Source organism: Carya illinoinensis, chromosome 1, assembly GCF_018687715.1.
Source record: "Carya illinoinensis cultivar Pawnee chromosome 1, C.illinoinensisPawnee_v1, whole genome shotgun sequence".
NCBI lineage: Eukaryota > Viridiplantae > Streptophyta > Magnoliopsida > Fagales > Juglandaceae > Carya > Carya illinoinensis.
In genome coordinates, this window is record NC_056752.1 from 8497026 (window position 1) to 8516666 (window position 19641).

At 34.7% G+C, this 19641-nt stretch overlaps 2 protein-coding genes across 9 annotated transcripts; both read left to right on the top strand.

The window, feature by feature from the left end:
• Nucleotides 1–4903: 4903 nt before the first annotated feature.
• Nucleotides 4904–5290, top strand: LOC122303517 (ethylene-responsive transcription factor RAP2-11-like). The gene has a single exon (XM_043115368.1). It carries the CDS (start codon nucleotides 4904–4906, stop codon nucleotides 5288–5290), a length of 387 nt encoding a protein of 128 aa, XP_042971302.1.
• An 8238-nt stretch (nucleotides 5291–13528) lies between these two features.
• On the top strand, nucleotides 13529–17873 carry LOC122309298 (serine/arginine-rich splicing factor RS40-like). 8 transcript variants are annotated; one of them, XM_043122770.1, is made up of 8 exons: nucleotides 13529–13685; nucleotides 14152–14306; nucleotides 15604–15841; nucleotides 16017–16129; nucleotides 16571–16803; nucleotides 17002–17256; nucleotides 17361–17427; nucleotides 17557–17873. In XM_043122770.1, exons 3-7 carry the CDS (start codon nucleotides 15817–15819, stop codon nucleotides 17395–17397), a joined length of 663 nt encoding a protein of 220 aa, XP_042978704.1. In that variant the 5' UTR covers nucleotides 13529–13685; nucleotides 14152–14306; nucleotides 15604–15816; the 3' UTR covers nucleotides 17398–17427; nucleotides 17557–17873. The 8 variants fall into 8 exon arrangements, 7 of the variants coding, with proteins under 7 accessions (XP_042978704.1, XP_042978659.1, XP_042978686.1 ...); XM_043122732.1 differs by lacking the exon at nucleotides 15604–15841 and adding an exon at nucleotides 14039–14072 and having other exon boundaries at nucleotides 13587–13685; XR_006242407.1 differs by lacking the exon at nucleotides 15604–15841 and having other exon boundaries at nucleotides 17361–17514; nucleotides 17582–17873.
• Nucleotides 17874–19641: the final 1768 nt, after the last annotated feature.

Below are 19641 nucleotides of genomic sequence, written 5' to 3' on the forward strand. Positions count from 1 at the left end.
TTCAGCCTTTTGCAGGAGAGCTGAAAGTGCTTCTGCACACAATATGAAGAGGTAGGGTGAGATGGGATCTCCCTAACGAATGCCTCTTGATGGGGTAAAAAACTGTTGAGGTTCCCCATTAACAAGAATTGAGTAGGACACTGACTTGATACATCTCTGAACCAAGTCCACCCACTGGGGAGGGAAACCAACTTTGGTCATTACAGCTTCTACAAAGACCCATTCCACCCTGTCATAGGCTTTACTCATGTCCAATTTGAGGGCCATGAACCCTTTCTTGCCTTTCATCCTCGTTGCCATTGAATGGAGAATTTCATAAGCAACTAGGGTGTTATCTGAAATAAGTCTTCCAGGTACAAATGCACTTTGGTTTGCTGAGATGATCTGAGGCAAGATGAGTTTCATCCTATTTGCCATGGTTTTTGAAACCACTTTGTATAGGACATTGCATAGACTAATAGGTCTGAATTCTGTTACTCTCTTTGGACTTTTAACCTTTGGAATGAGGGCTATATAAGTATCATTGACCTTTTTAAGGGAACCTCCTTTGTTTAGAACACCCAGTGCATAATCACACACTTCTTTCCCAACCAATTCCCAAAGTTTTTGGTAAAAATGGGCTGGGAATCCATCAGGACCAGGAGATCCTAATGGATTCATTTGGAAAATGGCTTTCTTGACTTCCTCTGTAGTAAAGGGTGTGGCTAAAACCTCCTCCATTGTTTGACTGATTTTTGGCTTAAGAGCATTGAGGCATGTATCTATGTTAAAAGACAATGAAGAGCTGAAAAGGTCAGAGAAGAAACCTGTGAAGATGCCACCTATCTCTCCCTGTTCAAAGGTAGTTCTACCCGTGCCATCATATATGGATGTGATAGCATTTGTCTTTTTTCTTTGGTTCGCTTGCATGTGGAAATATGTTGTATTTCTATCCCCCTTTCTCAGCCAATGCTGTTTTGCTCGCTGCCTCCATTTCATATCAGTTTCAGCCAGGGACTTTTCAGCCTTCTCTTGCATTAGCTTCATAGCATCAATGTGTTCCCCATCTCCATTATCTTGTAGATGACTAATCTTAGCCCACATTCGAGTAGTCTTTTGTTGTTCAACTCTGCTGTGATTTTTCTCCCAGTTGGTTAAACCTTTTTGACAGATTTCCAGTTTCATTCTCAGATCTTCAGCTAAATCCCCTCCCACTCCCATTTTTATCCATGCTTGTTCTAAAACATGACCACAGCCTTCTCTGATGTCCCAAGCAGCCTCATATCTAAAAACTTTTTTTTCCTGCTACCCTTTCCACCATTATGAAGGATTGAGGTGCTTAGAGGTGAATGATCAGACTTGATAGCTGCCATCACATTACACAATGCAGAAGGAAAAAGATCAAACCACTCTCTGTTGGCCATTACCCTATCTATCCTTTCCTTTGTAAAACCCCTGCCCCTTCTATTATTTGACCAGGTGAACTTTTGACCAGTATAAGTAATGTCTCGAATACCACAGTGTACTAGTGCCTGTCTAAAGTTCTCAATCTGTTTGTAGGGTCGGCCCTGACCTCTTACTTTCTCTCTTTGGTGGAGGATCTCGTTAAAATCGCCTGCACACACCCAAGGTACTACCGGGTCAGGTTTTAGCATTTGTAGTAACTCCCAGCTCCCTTTCCTTTTGCCTACTTCAGGATGCCCATAGAATCCAGTGAATTGCCATGGCCTGCTATCCTTTTCACTAGTGATAATGGCACTTATATGCCACCTAGTGTAACTAATAAATAGTCTTCAATCATATAACATAACATCATGAGATGATGAAAGAATAATAAAAAAAAAATAGATGATGAATAGCATTATACTTAGCAAGTACTTGATCAATGGTTATTTTAATATTTTAAAAATTCACCTGATCATGCTAATGCTAATTGCTAAAGTGTTATTCGTTGGAATCAAATCAAGAGATGATATATAATAATAATCAAAAAAGTGATTAAAATAATAATATAAATATTTAATTCTTTTACTAAAATATCAACCTCGATCGTTTTGTAATTGCAATAATCAGTTAATCGTTTTAATTGTATTAGTCAGCACCATTATTCCATTCACATCAGTGGTACGTATAAGAACAAAAGAAACCTTTGGCCGGTCATGATCGTATTTATAACTGCAAGCCGTGCACATAACAAAATCAATATTTTCATGCATATGGTCGATGATGATATGGATTCATAACCTGATCAAAGTACTCTTCTGTTCTCATACCATTATTTATATATGTTGATGCAAGCATGCATCCGTACTGTTGTTTTCCCTATATCATTAGCATAAATGGACAATGAGATAGGGAAGAATGATTCTGTCTTTATGTGATCATGAATTAAATGCCGTTTGGTTAGTGAGAAAATGACCAGCTAAAGTAGAAGATTGATTCAACTTCACTTCTCACCAAGATGACTGAGTCATTTCTTGATATCATCGATCGACCATCAATGCATAATGGCGGAATTTGCCACCCAACATTAGCTGACAAACAACCCTCGGCATGTTGCTAAGTCAGCAATTAACCTAAAGTGGGGGAACATGATGTCTCATTGTATCCTACATACGTAGCTTCCTCCAATCCATTTTCGAAGCTTAGGGTTATATCCAATTCGATCTTCTTTTCTCTTTTGAATTAGGTTTACATCATAAATGGGGTTTTGAAGACCTATCATCGCCACCATCGATCTCTTATACATGAGATGTTTTCATCTCATTTGTACCATACATTAGTTTTCCCTATCCAAATATATTATATTTTATTTCTAAATTTTAAAAGCATCTCCTTATTTAAACAGTACATAAATAGTAAAAATCTGATATGAACAGTTCGTGAACAGTATATAAATAGTGTATGAACAGTATAATTTGACATGAACAATATATAAACAATACGTAAACAGTAAAAAATTCGGCTACCCTTATTAAATAGTGGGACCACACATTTTTTAAATTCTAAAAATTAAAAACCATCTCATCTCATCTCACTATCCAAACATATATTTTTTTTACAAATTATTTCATCTCATCTTAACTCAAAAGTTTCATTACTATTAAAAATATCTCATCTCAAAATTCTTAATTTGAATTCAAATATAATTTATCTAAAACTATTAGTATCATCATGTCCAAATGACAAAAAAACTTCCTTGCCAATGGTGGAGGGTGAGAGTTGAGACCCCAAGCATTTTTTGCACGTGCCACCTGTCATTCCACAGGTGTCGGCTTGTGAGCAAAATTCAGGTTTAATGCAGACAAATCAGCCACCTACACCTTGAGAGGAATGAAGTTTTGGGAATCAAGAGCCGCATGAGTGACTCGGACTCGATGCTAATTAATCAACAGGGACGTCGTCAAGACGGAGAAAAAAATCTTCCTTAATCCCCCGTTAAACCCACAAACAAAGCTTTATATCAAAACAAGTTGAGAAGCTGATCATCACATTCAAGCTGCAGTAGTGACATGTATGATGTATTTGGTCAAAATCAAAGGGCTATTTCATTAGGAAAATGCAGACAGCACAAAGGATACGGTACGGAGTGTTTGGAGCCCACCAATCATTCTATATCCAAGTGCTAAAATCCAACACTACTCGCCTTGCGCGTCACTACCTATCCTATTAATTATTAAACTATATTCACCCCCCGCCGGACTTTTAAATTCCGATGGCAACGTTACAAAACCGTTTCTCATTTCACTACTACCCGACGAACTCAGACCGCCTTTCTTCTGTCGCCTTCTCTCTGTATTTTTCCATCCGCAAGCCGTTTTGGCTTGGGGTTTGATATTCAACCCTGCCTTTCAGGCTGAAAGAAATGATCTAAATACAATTTCACTCCATAAATGTTTAGGTGTAGTTTTGATAGTAAAATGAAATTAAATAATTTGATATGGAAGTTGAAAATTAAATTAAATATTGTTATAATATTATTTTTTAATATTATTATTATTTTAAAATTTAAAAAAAATGAATTATTTATTATATTTTACATGTGAATTTTAAAAAGTTACAATGATAATATAAGATGAAATGAAATCGTTTCTATATCCAAATTAAGTTATTTATAAAATTAAATTTATATTAATATAATATATTAAAATTGTAAAACTCGATCGTTTTATTGTAACATAGATATAAAATAATATCGTTACCTTAGTTTATGAATTTAGTTTTAAGAGTTATTCTATTTAAGTGTTTACATGATATAATATAATTTAAAAAATAAGTTTTTTTTATAAATAAAATCTTACTATTTAAGTGAAGTGGTTCATATGTTCTACATCAACTTGAATTAATTGAATTTTTCAGTTTTATTTATTGCTTCGGACTCTTTTGGCATAATTTGGCATGCATGTGGAGCGTACGCGTATCCGGCCAAAGGTGAGGCAATTTGGAAGGAGTTTTGCTACATACAAGCACAGTTGCGCACTAATCTGTGTACCAATACTGATTTATTCATACTTAAAATTTAAATCAACACTGTTTTCAATAAAATTTACTTTTTGACCAATCACATCACATTGGTGCACAGATTAATGCACAATTATGCTTGCAACTATATTTTTCCATTTGGAAGTACATTATGCACACGGTTGAAGATTAAAAAACTCATCAATGGAAGATTAAAATATTTACAAACAAACAAACTAACAATAGAGAAAGGCATATGCCTGCATTTATCATTTCTTCCCGTCTATCTTATCATGTATATGTGTATAGTCACAGCTCGTACCATCTAAGCTATATAGGCTAGCGTGTTTTCAACTTCACATGCAACAGTAAAACACTCCCCCTCCGACCTCACGGACCGATCCCAAAACAAGCCTGAATAGATTGAAGCTCAGTCAAAATCTCCCCCTGAAGATCTGTGATAATGGCAGGAGCTGATCAAACCACAAAAACCACCATCGCCACCACCACCAAAGCCAAGTTTCAATCAAGCAAACCGGCTGCTCGTAGATTTGTGGGAGTCCGACAAAGGCTCTCGGGGAGATGGGTGGCGGAGATCAAGGATTCGTCCCAACGTGTAAGGCTATGGCTAGGAACATACGATACTCCCGAAGAAGCATCTCGAGCCTACGATGAAGCAGCTCGAGCCCTGCGTGGGGAAAATGTCCGCACCAACTTTGCAGTTCCAGTGAACCCAAGTTCGAACATCTCAGGGACTTCGCCTTGTAACGGAGGGCTGCACTCGCAACCTGATGGGCGGCATGGTCTCAGCTTCTCTTCCTTGAAGGTTAAGTTGAGCAAAAATTTATAGAGTATCGTGGCGAGGACGAGTGAGAATAAATCCTCAAAAAGTAGGGTGAGCGATCAATCAACTTTTGCTAAGATTTTCCACTTTAGAAATAACCAATACCAAGGTGGTCCTATGGAGATTAACAACGCTGAGAAAGCTGTGCAACCAAGCATTATAGTTCCTCATATGGAGACTGAGCCTTCTTCTTGGGAAAGCTCGAGTGTCTCGGAATGCAGTGCTGAGTGGATAGGTTACCGGCAAAATAGACTGGATTCGGACGGGTCAGATATTGGTGAAGTTAGTTTTGGTCGTGATCACGGCTTCCTGGACCAGATTGGGGGCTGGACGGATAGCCCAGAACTGAGTGTTGATGGTGGTCATGAGGAGGAGGGTTCGAGGAATAAGAGGTTCAAGGTTTCTTCTTCTGTAGTGGTGCCTCCAACGTTTACTGGATCCCCAAATATTGGTGAAATTTGAAGGCATTATTGGGATGGACCAAGATCTAATGTTGTATAAGACTTCCTTTTGGAAAGGTGCATGATGAGACTTATCGGAAGTTTCAAAACTTCTTTTTCTTTTTTAGCAGATCAGAAGTTTCTAAGAAAGTTGCTGCTTCTGCTTTTTTCAAGTGATCATAGTTATGCCTAGAAAAGAAGAAGGCCGGGCGCAGAAGGGTCGATGGTCATAAGTTCTTAAAAACTGTGTGTGAAAGAGAGAGAGAACAGTGCTTTGGAATAAACAATAATATAAAGACTAGACCATATATCTATAACAAGGTTATTGTAACATGATATATTGACATGGCCAAGTTGGGTCACTTGCAATGAGAACCATGCTCATAATTATCGACAGCTAGGAAACAGAGACCAACACACACACACACACACATATATATATACTAGGTGGGAGTAACGTGTAAAGCACGTTTGTCTAATTTTATGAAATGATTATTTGTAAAACATAATATATATTTTATAAAAATTATTGATGTCACTTAATAATTTAAGGCATATTGGAGAAGATAAAAAAATTAGTTCAAAATATCATATAATCTAATACATATTTATAACATCCATAATTTTAGCAAAGATGTATACGAAAAATTTAATAAAAGTCTAACACAAACGGTAGTTCAAAATATGTGTCGTTTGATATTTGTATTATAATTCATCAATTTATGTAATCCTGTAGACGATCAATAGAGACAACATTGAATTCTTATTTTGCTGTTGGTTGAATCGATCAAGATCAACATAAAGTTAAAATATAATCTTTTTATAAAATTTGTGATATAATATTTTTTATATATAGCATATATATAAATTCTAAAATATATTTTGAAGTTGTTGGCCGAATTTACTCTTTATTGATTAGTTCAAGGATTACGACCTTTGTCACGTGCCCATCATAGCAAGCCCACGTGTGGAATATGACTTAGTGGAAGCTACGTCCTACTACCATGGGAAAAAAAACACTTTGATTAAACACACTTGTATTATATATTATATGAGATTTTTAAATTTAGAATACTCAATAATCTGATTTAATGAAACGTATAATACACATGTATTATACTTAGGAATTCACGTCTTATGCACCTAATACACGTGTATATGTTAAGGAGAAAGAGAAAAATATAATAACTAATCTTTAATTACTTATTATTATATAAACTATTAAGTATTGTAATTATTGTGATTAATAAATCATATAACAACATTGAATGTTATCTCTCTCAACATTTATGTCTTCATTCTATATGCCGGTTACATTCACATGTATTTAAACAAACGGTGTTAACTTTAACGGAAAAACAAGAAAAATCGTTAAAACAAGATTTTCCGTTTCATACACACTTTTTATATATAGAATATATGTATATAAAAATTAACTACATTTTCCCTTTTATATATATAAACATTAATTTAATTAATATAAGCCATCTCAATTATATTGAGCTAAAGTTTATGGTATTCGTGATAGTGTGTATATATATATATATACTATCCCCTATAAAAGGGAAAATCTGAGTTCAAATCCCCTATAAAAAAAAATATATATATATATATCACCAATATCTTTTAAAATTCTCCCGTCCAAACTTTAAGTGGATTTTAGAGATAAAAGATAAACACAACGTAATATTTATATAACATTTACTTAAAAAAAATAAGTATTTGTGACGAGTTATATATATATATATATATATGTGTGTGTATATATATTAGCGACAAGAATTACTATTTGTTGTGAGAATGATTTTATTTTAATAGAAAATAGTCATGATTTTAATTTGTAGCATATTATAACTAACTATAAATAAGCATTTTTCTTTTTAGTGAATATTATACAAATACTGTTGTCTTCCAAATAGTTCTAGTATTAAAATGTTGTATAAATACATATTTTGCCTCTTAATTCCCGAAATTCACTTAGAAGATATTTTAAGGGATTCTTATATAAGTTTGTAGTTAACATTTGGAAGAAGAGCTTGGTACAAACCAATTAGGGTCCGTTTGGGATTAACACAAATGTTCTTAGATATTCTTAAATTATTTCACTATTATTTTTAAAATATTTCATTATTATTTATAAATTACTTGATCACTACCATTCACAGATATTTCGATATATTCTTAATATCCAAACAACCCTCAGAGTATATATATATATATATATATATATATATATATATATTTCTAAGAAACCGCTCTCTTTGAAGTTCACTAGCTAACGCCCAACATGATTTGATTTTCACCAAACATGTGATCTTGAGGAGTTTCCATGCGTTTTGCTCCGATCCCCTTCATTCTCTTTCATTTTCTCATGTTCAAACTCTCTCTTTCTTTAGATGTTGTAGTTCATATTATGCGCTTTGTTGTCCTCTACCACACACGCACTTTGCCATGCACGATCATCATCTCCTTCATCCACCTGCCATCTTTAGCCTTTAACACAGCCATATTGTTGGCTTGTGAGCCATATACGCCACAATAAGCATGCGCGAGTATTATGTTGCCGGAACTCATATCCCTGCACGTGCTTGTGCTAAGATTGATGTTTACTTTTGCCTCCTTGACCTCAAGGACGTAGGTGTAAAGACCTCTGGTCATCACTTTGGATCAGTCATGCACCTCTACTCGTCACTGTTTGAATATTAAGAGAGTCTCAAATGATCTGTAAACAGTAATAATAATTTATAAATAGTAATAAAGCAGTCAGAAAACATTTGAAAATGGTACTTATATTCCCAAACAAATCCTTACTCACATCAATCTTAATTCCCAAAGAATTGAAGCCATTAATGAGGTATGACCATTTTTTTTTTTGGTTGCATATATAAGTTGAAAAGTCATGGGACTGAAACAAACTCTTTGACTCCATGTTTTAGACTTCTAATAAGGGTCTTAAAGAGACACTGTTTTGTTTCTCATCGGCCCCTCATTTTCTATCCTGCTAATTGATTTGTTCAATCCAATATTATTTTTGTGAAGGGAGGCCCTCAAGGAGAAAGGCACAAGCCTAGGGAGATCAGGTCGCAAGGAGTACGGGCCCATCAAGTAAGGCATCAAAGCACGACGGAGGCTTGGGATGGGAGCCAAGCGCAGAGCCCACAACGCACCTCCCCATCTAAAGAGGCCAAGGGGCCTAGCCTAGCCCAAGCGGAGGGTCCCCAGGGGGACAGCAGGCACCTAGTAACCTGGTAGTGGACCTAGCCCGGCCTATAAGAAGGTAAATAGCTGACAACTGCCGCGAGACCCCGACGGCCAGGCGTGTCCATTCCTAGACGTGTCAAGTTAGGGGCATGCCACATTTAATGAATGTCAGGAAGCCCGAACACGCGATGGCACGCAAGCGCTGTAGAACAGCACAACCTCGACCTGACACCCTGCCAAGATGGGTGGCTAGTGTTAGGTCTAACCCAAGCACGGCTTGACCCCTCACAATCTCCCTTGACAACCGAATTCAGGACATGTATAAATAGCCCTGCCCTAACAAGAGAAACTCTTTGATTTTCTCATTCTAGATTCTCTTGACTTTCCTCTCTGCTTAAAGGTTCTTTACTGACTTTGACATCAGAGGATCCTTGCACTTCACCCAAGCCACTCTACTCCTTTGTCGAAGTTTGGGCCACCATGGAACTGCTTGGACGACGAAACACAACATCAACAATTTTGTTTTTTTCCTATTTGTTTGGTGATAATACATGTGGGTTTGTCACTAGAAAATGCTTAAAATGGGAATAACTATATTTCTATTTTGAAAATTTATTTCCAATGGGAACTAGCGATATGGCCATGGTTACTCCTTGAACCGACTTTTTTCAAATTTTATAAATTAATTCTATATATTATAAATTTAGAGAAATGTTTGACGGAAGGTTTTAAAATCCAAGTAATCCAAGTAATAAAGGGGCAAGAGATATTAAAATGAGGGATGCTACTCATCACCCCACACCACACTTTATATATATATATATATTAATATTATTTATTTATTTATTATTTTTATTTTATTCTGTTTAAACTAATTGAGTTGTTCTATTTATTATCCTACACCACATATTTGTTATAGGAAAAAAAAAATTAAAATAGATATGGTTTGTAATGTGTGAAAATAATTAGTAGAATTATTCACGAAAATATTGTCTCTACTACTTGCGAGTTACTTAGTTGTCACTGGTGTGTGGATTTTCTAGAGTTTCTTGAAACCATCGATCTTAATCATGGTTATAATTAATTATTGCATTTGTCCCTGGTGTGTGGATTGGTCCCTGGTGTGTAGAAGAAATCCTCTCTTGCGTCGTATTCTGTTGCGTCTTAGAAAGTGTTTTTTACAACAATTTTCCCAATTCGCTGCAATGGTGCAAGCCCAACTAGTTGTTGGAGCCCAATGTGCAGCGATCAGGAAGTTGCTAGAAAAACCTGTATCCCGACAATAGAAGGGTGTTTTGCAGCGATATTACACTGCTGGAAAAGCCTGTATTCCTTGTAGAATTAATTAATTATTGCATAAATTAGGATCTACACAAAGTAATGGTTTGGCACTTCCCAAAAGATTAAAAATGATAATCAATGAATAATATATGCCAAGCAATAATGTTGATGAATTTACAATAGGAATTACTTGACGATTTTTTTTAATGAAGGGATATTTTAAAATTCTTTGGATGCTTATGAATACATTTCAAACCAATTATACCACATAATTTTTTAATTAAAGGTAATTTTAAAATATATTGGTGGATGCTTGTGAGCACCCCACAATTTGAAAACTAGTCCTCTTTTGCCTGTTTGCAAGAAGTAGAAGGCATCATTTTCTTTCCTCCTCTCCATGCTTCCTTAGATATTGAGCTTCCTACCAACTTGCAAGAGGAATACTAGTTTGGTAAATGAGGTCATTGACTTCATTTGAGTTTACTAATTAGACCTATCTAGTCAGTAGGTGGATGACAAGATCAGTTTAATTGGAACAGAAAACATTATCAGGGTCCGATCTTGTTTTGGTGTTTAAGGGCTAGAGACATCAGATGGCCCATGGCTAGATCAATTTCTTGGAAGACTTTCTTCAGAAATATCTTATCTTTACACTTCTGAATTGGAGGGGAGCAATCAATACTCTACTCCCCTAAACGAGCTTCGTCAGAAACTTCGGGGTTTCAAACCATCCTTCTTTTGGGTTCCAATTCGATTTTCTTTCTCGATTTTCATTTCTGGGTTCAAGAAACTTCTGGGTTTCAGATCCTCAACCATTTTCATTCTTGATTTTCATTTTTTTTTATTAGAGTCGGGCTAGTGTCTGCTTGCATGTTACCTCTACAAGTGACCCCTAGTATAAAATTCATCTTTTATTTTTATCCCATTTTTTTATTCACATTTTTTTGTCATTTTTAAATATTTTTAAAAAATAAAAAAATACATTAATACATTAAAAATTACTTCTTTAATCATTAAATAAAAAAAATACTAAACGGTCAAATAGAGCGGTCAACAACAGGCAGCATAGTAGCTTTTCTCTTTTTATTTTTATTATATTTTTTGTCAGATGAAAACATGGCAAATTACCACATCACCCGCTTACACATCAGTTCCGCATGGGCGGTTGTAAGTAGCAAAGTTGTTCCATTTAAGAGACACATGTCAATTTTTGAACTCGCTACTTAATTTGAAGAAAAACCCTGGCATTTCTCTGTTTTATTTTCTATTAAATTTTTATGTTGAAAAATGATATTTACAGTCATAAAGTGCACAAACACTACTCATTAATCCTTTTGAAAGATATAAATAAATATAAAACTTACATCAAAAAATTATTTTTTAATAATGAGCCCAACTCTTTTTTAAAAAAAAATGTACGACGCTTGCATAACCAATTACTATATTCAACATTACTCTTTTATATACATAAATATATATATATATATATATATGTAAGTAAGTGTGTGTGATATGTTAGCTATTGATTTGTGATATGTATATAAGGAAACAGAATTGGATAAGCTGAGATGGATAAAAGTATCAAAATCCATTCAGAGGGAGAGAGATTGAGAAGGAGACAAGGCTCGTCGGGGATTGTATTTGATGATAGATTCTTGTCAGGGCAGCTCAACCAAACCTTGATCAACAAGAGCTGGAGAAGCTAGATATCAAAGAGGCCAAAACATCAAGAACCGAACTTGGACCAACTATTACCATTGAGCGCAACAGATCCAATGATGGAGCACGTTTCTAAGGAAGGTAGTTTTGGCTATCAATCCACCTTCGCCGAAGCACTCGACGTGCAAGTCATGCCTCTTTTGGATAGGCAGGGAAAAAGGAAAGGAGAACGCGAAACCTCCTCCTTGTATAAATTAATTCTCGATCGGGAACTCCTCCTTTATGATGCTCATCTCTCTCTCTCTCTCTCTCTCTAATTTACGATTACTCAAAAGCGGATTAGATTTGGGACGTCAGTTCTACACTACTCAAATTGGTTTTAACACGTGATTCTTTAAATAACTTGTTCTTGATCTTATCCTTTCTCCTCTGTCGAATCTTTTCATTATGAGGTACATGAGGATCATCAGAGAGCTCATGATGTTATGAATTCATATCTCTTAGTCTTTGATCTGTGTCTCTGATCAGTATCAGAGATGGTGAAAAGTGAGAATGCAGGAGAAGAGATGAGTGAGGGAGAAGAGATGGATTGAGGGAGAAAAGGCGTTGGGTGGGCGAGGGAGAAGACTCGAGTGTGAAGGAAGGGGAGTGATGGGTGAGAGGGAAGAACCGGTGGTTGGGTGTATAGACCGGTTTGCCACGTGGGCGTGTGATGTGTGACAGTAGACCAGTGCTTGAGTAGAGTTTTTCAAAAGAAAAAGTTATTTGAGCATGAGTAGAAATATTTTGTCTACAAATAAATTTTACAAAAATTAACTTACAGAATTATATGACTTTATCATATGGTAGGTGAAATTGTCTAATTTTTTTGTTGTAAAATATATCTAACGTCTTACATCAATACACATCAATATATAAATTTGTTTTTGTAAGATCTTTTTATAAATATCTAACGTCTTATGTTGTATATCTTATTCTCATTTTACTTTCATTACAATATACTAATGCAAAAATTTTTATTGGTCACTTAAAAAAATTAATTTAAAAAGAATATTTCTATATTTATAAAAGAATTATATAAAAGTAATCTCATAAATTGACATGATTTTATCTTATTTGTTAGATCTACTTTATAATTGGTCATTTAAAAAAATTAATTTAAAAATAATACTTCTATATATATAAAAGAATTATATAAAAGCAATCTCATAAATTGACATGGTTTTATCTTATCTGTTAAATTTACTTTATAATTAGTCACTTAAAAAAATTAATTTAAAAATAATATTTCTATATTTATAAAAGAATTATATAAAAGTAATCTTATAAATTGACATAATTTTATCTTATCTGTTAGATCTACTTTATAATAAAAATAACTTTATAATTTAACAAATTATATTAAGTCACATTAATTTATAAATTACTTTTGTATAATTATTTTGTGGTAGAGTATTTACTCTAGAAAATATGAATAATCAGGAGGACAAGACTGAGATAAGTATAGTATATTTTATTTTTGTTGGATTATTATTTATCTCCCGACTCGGATAGGAATGGGATAAATCCTATGACCAAACACTGCTCGAGTATCGATTATAATTTATAATGCTTCAAGCGATGGTACCCACAGGTCCAATACTCGGGAACTAGGCAATTCGTTCTCAGGACGCCGTCGTTTTAGTGACTACTTTTTCATTGGCCTCCCGGTTCCGCTGTGTCCAAGTAGTCTCGTGCTCAAGAAAAAAAAACATTTCTGAATACAGGTTGTCCAGTTACCCCTAGGGTTTCTCTGAGACCTCCGTACTGAAGCTTCATAGGTATGAAAACGAAATCTTTTGTTCGGTAATATTAACAGGTCCGACTTTTTTTCTCAGAATTCTAACCTCATTTTTGGTTTATTTTCATTTTTATTTTTCAAATTTATGATGCATTCGATTATGTGTTTCAAATGACGGTTCCTCTTATTTAAGATAAGAGTTCTCAGATTTTTCGTTGTGTCGATCTGTTTGCTGTTGATTTATTGTTATTTGGGTGAAGAACTGACACCATGATGGATGTAATAATTTATTTTTTCTCATATTATTGTAAAGAAATCGTTTTTTTCGTATATCTGTTACAAAAATTTGTTTTCATTTTTTTTTTCTGAATTTGCTTCTCATGAATCATTTAGGTTCTGCATTACAATGACAGAGACAAATGTAACAGTTAAGGTTGATGAAGCTCCTTTTGAACATTGGTTTGACAAAACTACTCATATACTTCCCTCTGTCTTTTGTCCACCAGCTTTTCATTAAAGTGTTATAAAGAGTTACTCGGTTGGGACTTGATGAATATGAGGCCCATCTTTTGCGGTAACATTGAATTTGATGCGAAGCAGTCTGATGTTGAGCGACTTTTCAGAAGATATGGCAGGGTTGAGAGGGTGGATATGAAGTCTGGTAAGTTATTTTTCTGCTCAGTCGTATTCTTGTTTGCTTTATATTATGAATAATTACTAACTATGATCTATCCTGGGCTCTTATGTACACTTTTTTTCACATGTGTGGATGTTGAGTTTGCCTTGAGTGATCCAGCTACTATAAAAAGTGAAAGATTCCTTGGGCTACTGGTGATGGTGATTTTGTTGATAACAGTATGATATGTTTTTAAGCTACAATGTATATTTGCTTGGCTCTCTCTTTTATGTACATTAATGTGACGAAATCTGAAACAGAATTATTAATGAGTTATATCACATATTTTGTATGAGTGAGTACAGATTGAAGTTTGAATGCATGTTATTTGTGCTTTGGATAGTTGGATTGATTTGGATAAGTATGGTAGAATACAGATATTCAACAAGTAAGTCCTACGGAAACTGAGAGATCTAACAGGACTATTGGCCTCATATCAATGTCGGATTGCCTAGACACTATTTTGACCTTCACATCTCAACGGCAAAAGTGCCCTCTTATGTTGAGTCGTTTTGGGGTTTCAACATGTTTAAGAAAAGGTAAAATAGCATACACCCATCGAAAATGATCAAATTAATTCAATGACCCTTTTCGTATATCGGTCACGGCAGCCAACAACAATACAGACCAGTTATGTTGTTGACTTATTTCTTCTCAACTGGGTCGGTTTTATTCTCAAATTACTTTTTGCTACTTTATCAAAATATTGGAATGACATAAATGCCCTTTTCCTATCAGCTGAAAACTTGTAATATGTGGTTTAAGGGAGATGGAGGTTGAGGGTGCACACATGATGGAACATCCATGCCAAAGAATTTGTGTTTTTTTTTTTTTTAATTGAGAGGTGTAACCTTAAAAGAATGCATATAAAGTCATCTTTTTAAATTTTCATGTACCCATGATCAGTAGCTATCAGAAAAAATAGCTGATTTTTTCTATAAGTAATAATTATTCATTAATAAGTGCAAAACAAGTGCATTGGAAGTATACAATAGAGACGCCCATCCAGAAGAAGATAAAGATGCAAGAAAGTTGTGTAGGTTTAGCCCATTAAAGTCTATGGAGATAGTCCAAGATAAAAATGCGTTGATAAAAAAAAAAAAAAAATGTTTTGAGCTCCTCGAACGTCCTTTCGCAATCCTCAAAGATAGCTGATATACAAGGGGGTCAATTTTATTCATTAAAATCATTATTTTCAGATGGGTGTTATGTTATTTTCCCTCAAGAGAAGCAAGTTTCATTGAAGTGTAAACCCCCATACTCAACCATTTCTTTGGCGCAGGATTACTTGGAATGTCCATGCTCTTCTTCGATGGATGTGCTTCTCTGCATTTCTTTTCTAGCATGTGCCCAAGCTCATCTTGTATTTTTCCTGAAGAATTAATCTGATCTGCCTTAGCCCTGCCATCCTACACTACCTCAGATACCATTGCTTTTTCATTCCTCATGATTTTTGCTCAGTGTTCAGTTTCCGACACGTTTCAACATAGAAATCATGATGATTTTGCAGCCAGTGGCAGGTGTTGTGTTACTTCCTGACAGTTTTTTTTAATATACAAAATTTTTTGAGCTTGACGAGCCAACACTTCCTCATTTTTGAAACTATTGCTATGAGCAGATTTTTTTCTCTTTTGGTAATAAGTTTATATAACTGAAATTGTCCTGCTCTGGTTTCTTAACATTCTGGCTGTATAGGATTTGCTTTCGTCTATATGGAAGATGAACGAGATGCTGAGTATGCAATTCGGAGACTTGACAGGACAGAATTTGGTCGAAAGGGCCGCCGACTTCGTGTTGAGTGGACCAAGGTGATTTAATGATAACATGGATATGTAATAATTTTATGATGTGTGCTTTGTATAACCTCTCTCTCACACATGTGTGCACAAACACACACACAGAGCATATAGAGACATGATTACATATGCAAGCGTATAAGATATACTTGACCTATTTTTGTTAAATTTGTCTTAATACCTGATCGATTGTGTATTACATCACCACAGAAGACTTTACTTCAATATATATGATGCTTTTGGTGATTTCATTGCAATATACCCATCCATGCTTGTCCTTGCATGTAGACATGCACTTGTTGGTGTTGAATTTTTTTCCTTCACTTTTTTCAGAATCTTTGAAGGATTTATTTATTTTTTTCCCCAATCCACATATTGTCCAAAACATTTCCTTGTGCAAGTTTACTCCTAGTGTTGAACCTTCAAACTTAATTAGTAAACTTTTTATTTCAGCACGAGCGTGGCATTAGAAGGCCTGGCGGTTCAAGATCTTCAGCTAATGTGCGACCATCAAAAACCCTGTTTGTCATTAATTTTGATCCAAGTTATACCAGGACAAGGGATCTGGAAAGGCACTTTGATGAATATGGGAAAATATTGAACATAAGGATCAGAAGGAATTTCGCGTTTGTTCAGTACGAATCACAGGAGGATGCTACCAGAGCGTTGGAGGCAACAAACATGAGGTTGTATTTTCTTCAGTGAGTCCTACGTTGCGTAGACTACTAATTTATTTGATTTAGAAGCTGTCATTAGAAATGATTATAGTATATTTTTTAATCAACCCTCTGCTGTAATTTATTTTATGGGTGACTAACATTTGTTCCATTTTATTGTCAAACTTGTTCCATGTTAACTCTGCTTTATTTGTATTTGAGATGCAGTAAGTTCATGGATCGAGTCATTTCAGTGGAATATGCAGTTCGAGATGACGACGAGAAAAGAAATGGGCACAGTCCTGATAGAAGAGGCCGAGACATGTCTCCTGATAGGAGAAGCTATGATCGTGGGCGATCCCCAAGTCCATTTCGTAGGGATAGGGCTAGTCCAGACTACGGCCATGGAAGTTCCAGACCTGATGCAAGAGGAAGTCCCAAGTACGACAGAGTCAAGAGCCCCATTAATGGGAGATATGACAGGTTCATCTTTCTCAGATACTTGTTTTTATGTGTTTTAGTTCTGGCTATGCAACCTTGTGTTGATAGTTACATTTATGGCACTTGAATTTTGATTGACAATGCAGCCGTTCGCCACCACCACGGGGAAGATCCCGTTCCTGAACAGAAGAGAACGGCAGATCCAGTCAAGTGGTTGGTTGGCTTGCTTTTTCCTTCAATTTGTAGCCAGTTTGATTGCAGATATTGCAGCTCTCTGCTTGTTATTTCCACTTTTATATGGTAATTGCGAATTTCCTTCTGTTTTCTGAATTGATAAATCAGGGATTATTAGCTCCTTGTGGTGCAGGCACCAGATACAGACCACTGGTTACATGTGGACACCGACACCATTGGACAGTTCAGCCAATGACTTGGATTGAGAGCAGGGGGTTATGTTATTATCTATTTAATGGTTCATGTTATTGGCTTTTAAGTCTTTGGGTTATGTTATTTTGAACTGTCTTAGTTCTTTTAGTGGGCTGTTGACCCAGGTGTGACTAGGGTTAATTAGGGTTTACTTTCTTAAACCTTTTTTTAATTATTGGGAGACTTTTTGATGATAAGTTTCTGACAGTAGAGTCATCTTTGTTTTCCTACTACCTCCGTTCATTGCTTCTTTCCCCTTCTTTTATGCTGCATCAACCTTACCTGGTATTGGTATGAATTTTTCGTGTTTGGTCTCTCTAATCATTGTTTTTGGCTATATTTTTTCCATGGTGTATAACTCGGTGGTAAAAAGGTTTCTTCGGAAACAGCAAAGTTGGGTGTTGCTTATGCATTACTTTGTTAAGCAATATCTAAGGACATAACAACATAACAAATGATAAAGAGATGAAAATGGGTGGGAGGGAGATTGGGATTTGAGTTAGAAGTACTTTTCATTGTGGGATGCACATAGAAATTGTACGTGAAATGCATATTTTCTCTCTTTTGTTCACAGACAAAATTGTGAACCTAGTTGGTGTGAATTTGCGTTGGCTCATGAATCTTTAATTAATCTGTGTGAGACAACGAGATTTTTTCTACAATGACAACGATGAGGCTGAAAGTTTGTTTTATTGTATTCTTCAAAATGTAGAACTTGAATTTTGAAAACTTAAGATAATGCTAAAACGCCCTTCTGGCTGCACGCAACGCCAAGACCAGCCCCCACACGTCTTGGATTTCGGATTTCTCGCCCAGAGTGCCTTCTCTTCAGCCTCCATGCTACGCTCTCTCTTTAATCATTTATTGCAAAGCCCCCCCCCCCCCCCCCCCCCCAAAAAAAAAAAAAAACAAAAAAGAACAAGTTTATTTTCTAAACAGCTTATCTTAATATAAATTTGTGAGCTAAAGTTTCATATATTATATATGTATATATATTTTTTATTTTTACTTATCATTCATATACAACACATTTGGTAAGACAAAAAAATTAAAAAAAAAAGTGTTTGATATAGAAGACTTATGAATAGAATTTTTCGTCTTTATAATCTCACTCAATTAAAAACCTACATACTGACCACAGCTCCTCATAGTTGATTTTTTTTTCTTTTTTAAAAAAAAAAAAAACTAAGGTTTCACTTTCACCATTTTTTGTAGATGCTAAAAACCACAGGTGTAATGAGTAATAAATATGATTTGATGAGCATTATTATAAAAGGGATTTCATATTTGATGTGATAACATTGCTCTTCTAAATTTCTAATCATAACATTCTAAGGGTCAGTTTGGAATAGTTTAATTTTAAATTAAGTTTAACATCTAAATATATAATTTTCAAATCATTAAATTCAATTCAACTTAGCTTCTTTTTACACATTAGATCTATAATATTTTTCAATTCAATATCTCTTCATATGCGGGATCAATAATTTTTTTTAATTTCTTATAAATATATTTAAATTTATCTTAACATTTAAATACATTTAAATTTATCTTTGGTGGGTCTCACAAATAAAACTCGCTCTATTATTTTAATTCACTACTATTTATAAAAATAAAATCAGTTCATTTCAACTTAGTTTAAAATCCAAACGAGGTAGTGGTGTGAGATTTAATTTTCATTTTTTTTATTGTATTAGAAAAAGATAACTTCCCATACACTTTTATGGGCTAATAAGATAAGTATGTCTTTTCATGGCTGAGTGTTAAGTGGACGTAGCAATTCTGCAGCATAATCGACAAACTTGTATACTTTGGCTTTTGAAATATATAAATAACTAGTATTGTTGATGGTGGAGTATGACCTTCTTTGATTAAGTTGTAATAAAGTAAATATAACACTAAAGATCATTGCCATTATATAATAAACACGTGAAAATTAATTGAATCCTTTATGTTTTAAACTATATAGCATTCAAATTCAGATGTAGTACTAGAAGAGAG

What these genes read in the sequence shown, in the direction of transcription:
- LOC122309298 (XM_043122725.1), top strand. Translation starts at nt 14,195, where the DNA reads ATGAATATGAGGCCCATCTTTTGCGGTAACATTGAATTTGATGCGAAG. An exon ending in TTCGTGTTGAGTGGACCAAG is followed by an intron (nt 16,130 to 16,570) that starts GTGATTTAATGA and finishes TTTTTATTTCAG; the next exon opens with CACGAGCGTGGCATTAGAAG. An exon ending in TTGGAGGCAACAAACATGAG is followed by an intron (nt 16,804 to 17,001) that starts GTTGTATTTTCT and finishes TTTGAGATGCAG; the next exon opens with TAAGTTCATGGATCGAGTCA.
- LOC122303517 (XM_043115368.1), top strand. Translation starts at nt 4,904, where the DNA reads ATGGCAGGAGCTGATCAAACCACAAAAACCACCATCGCCACCACCACC.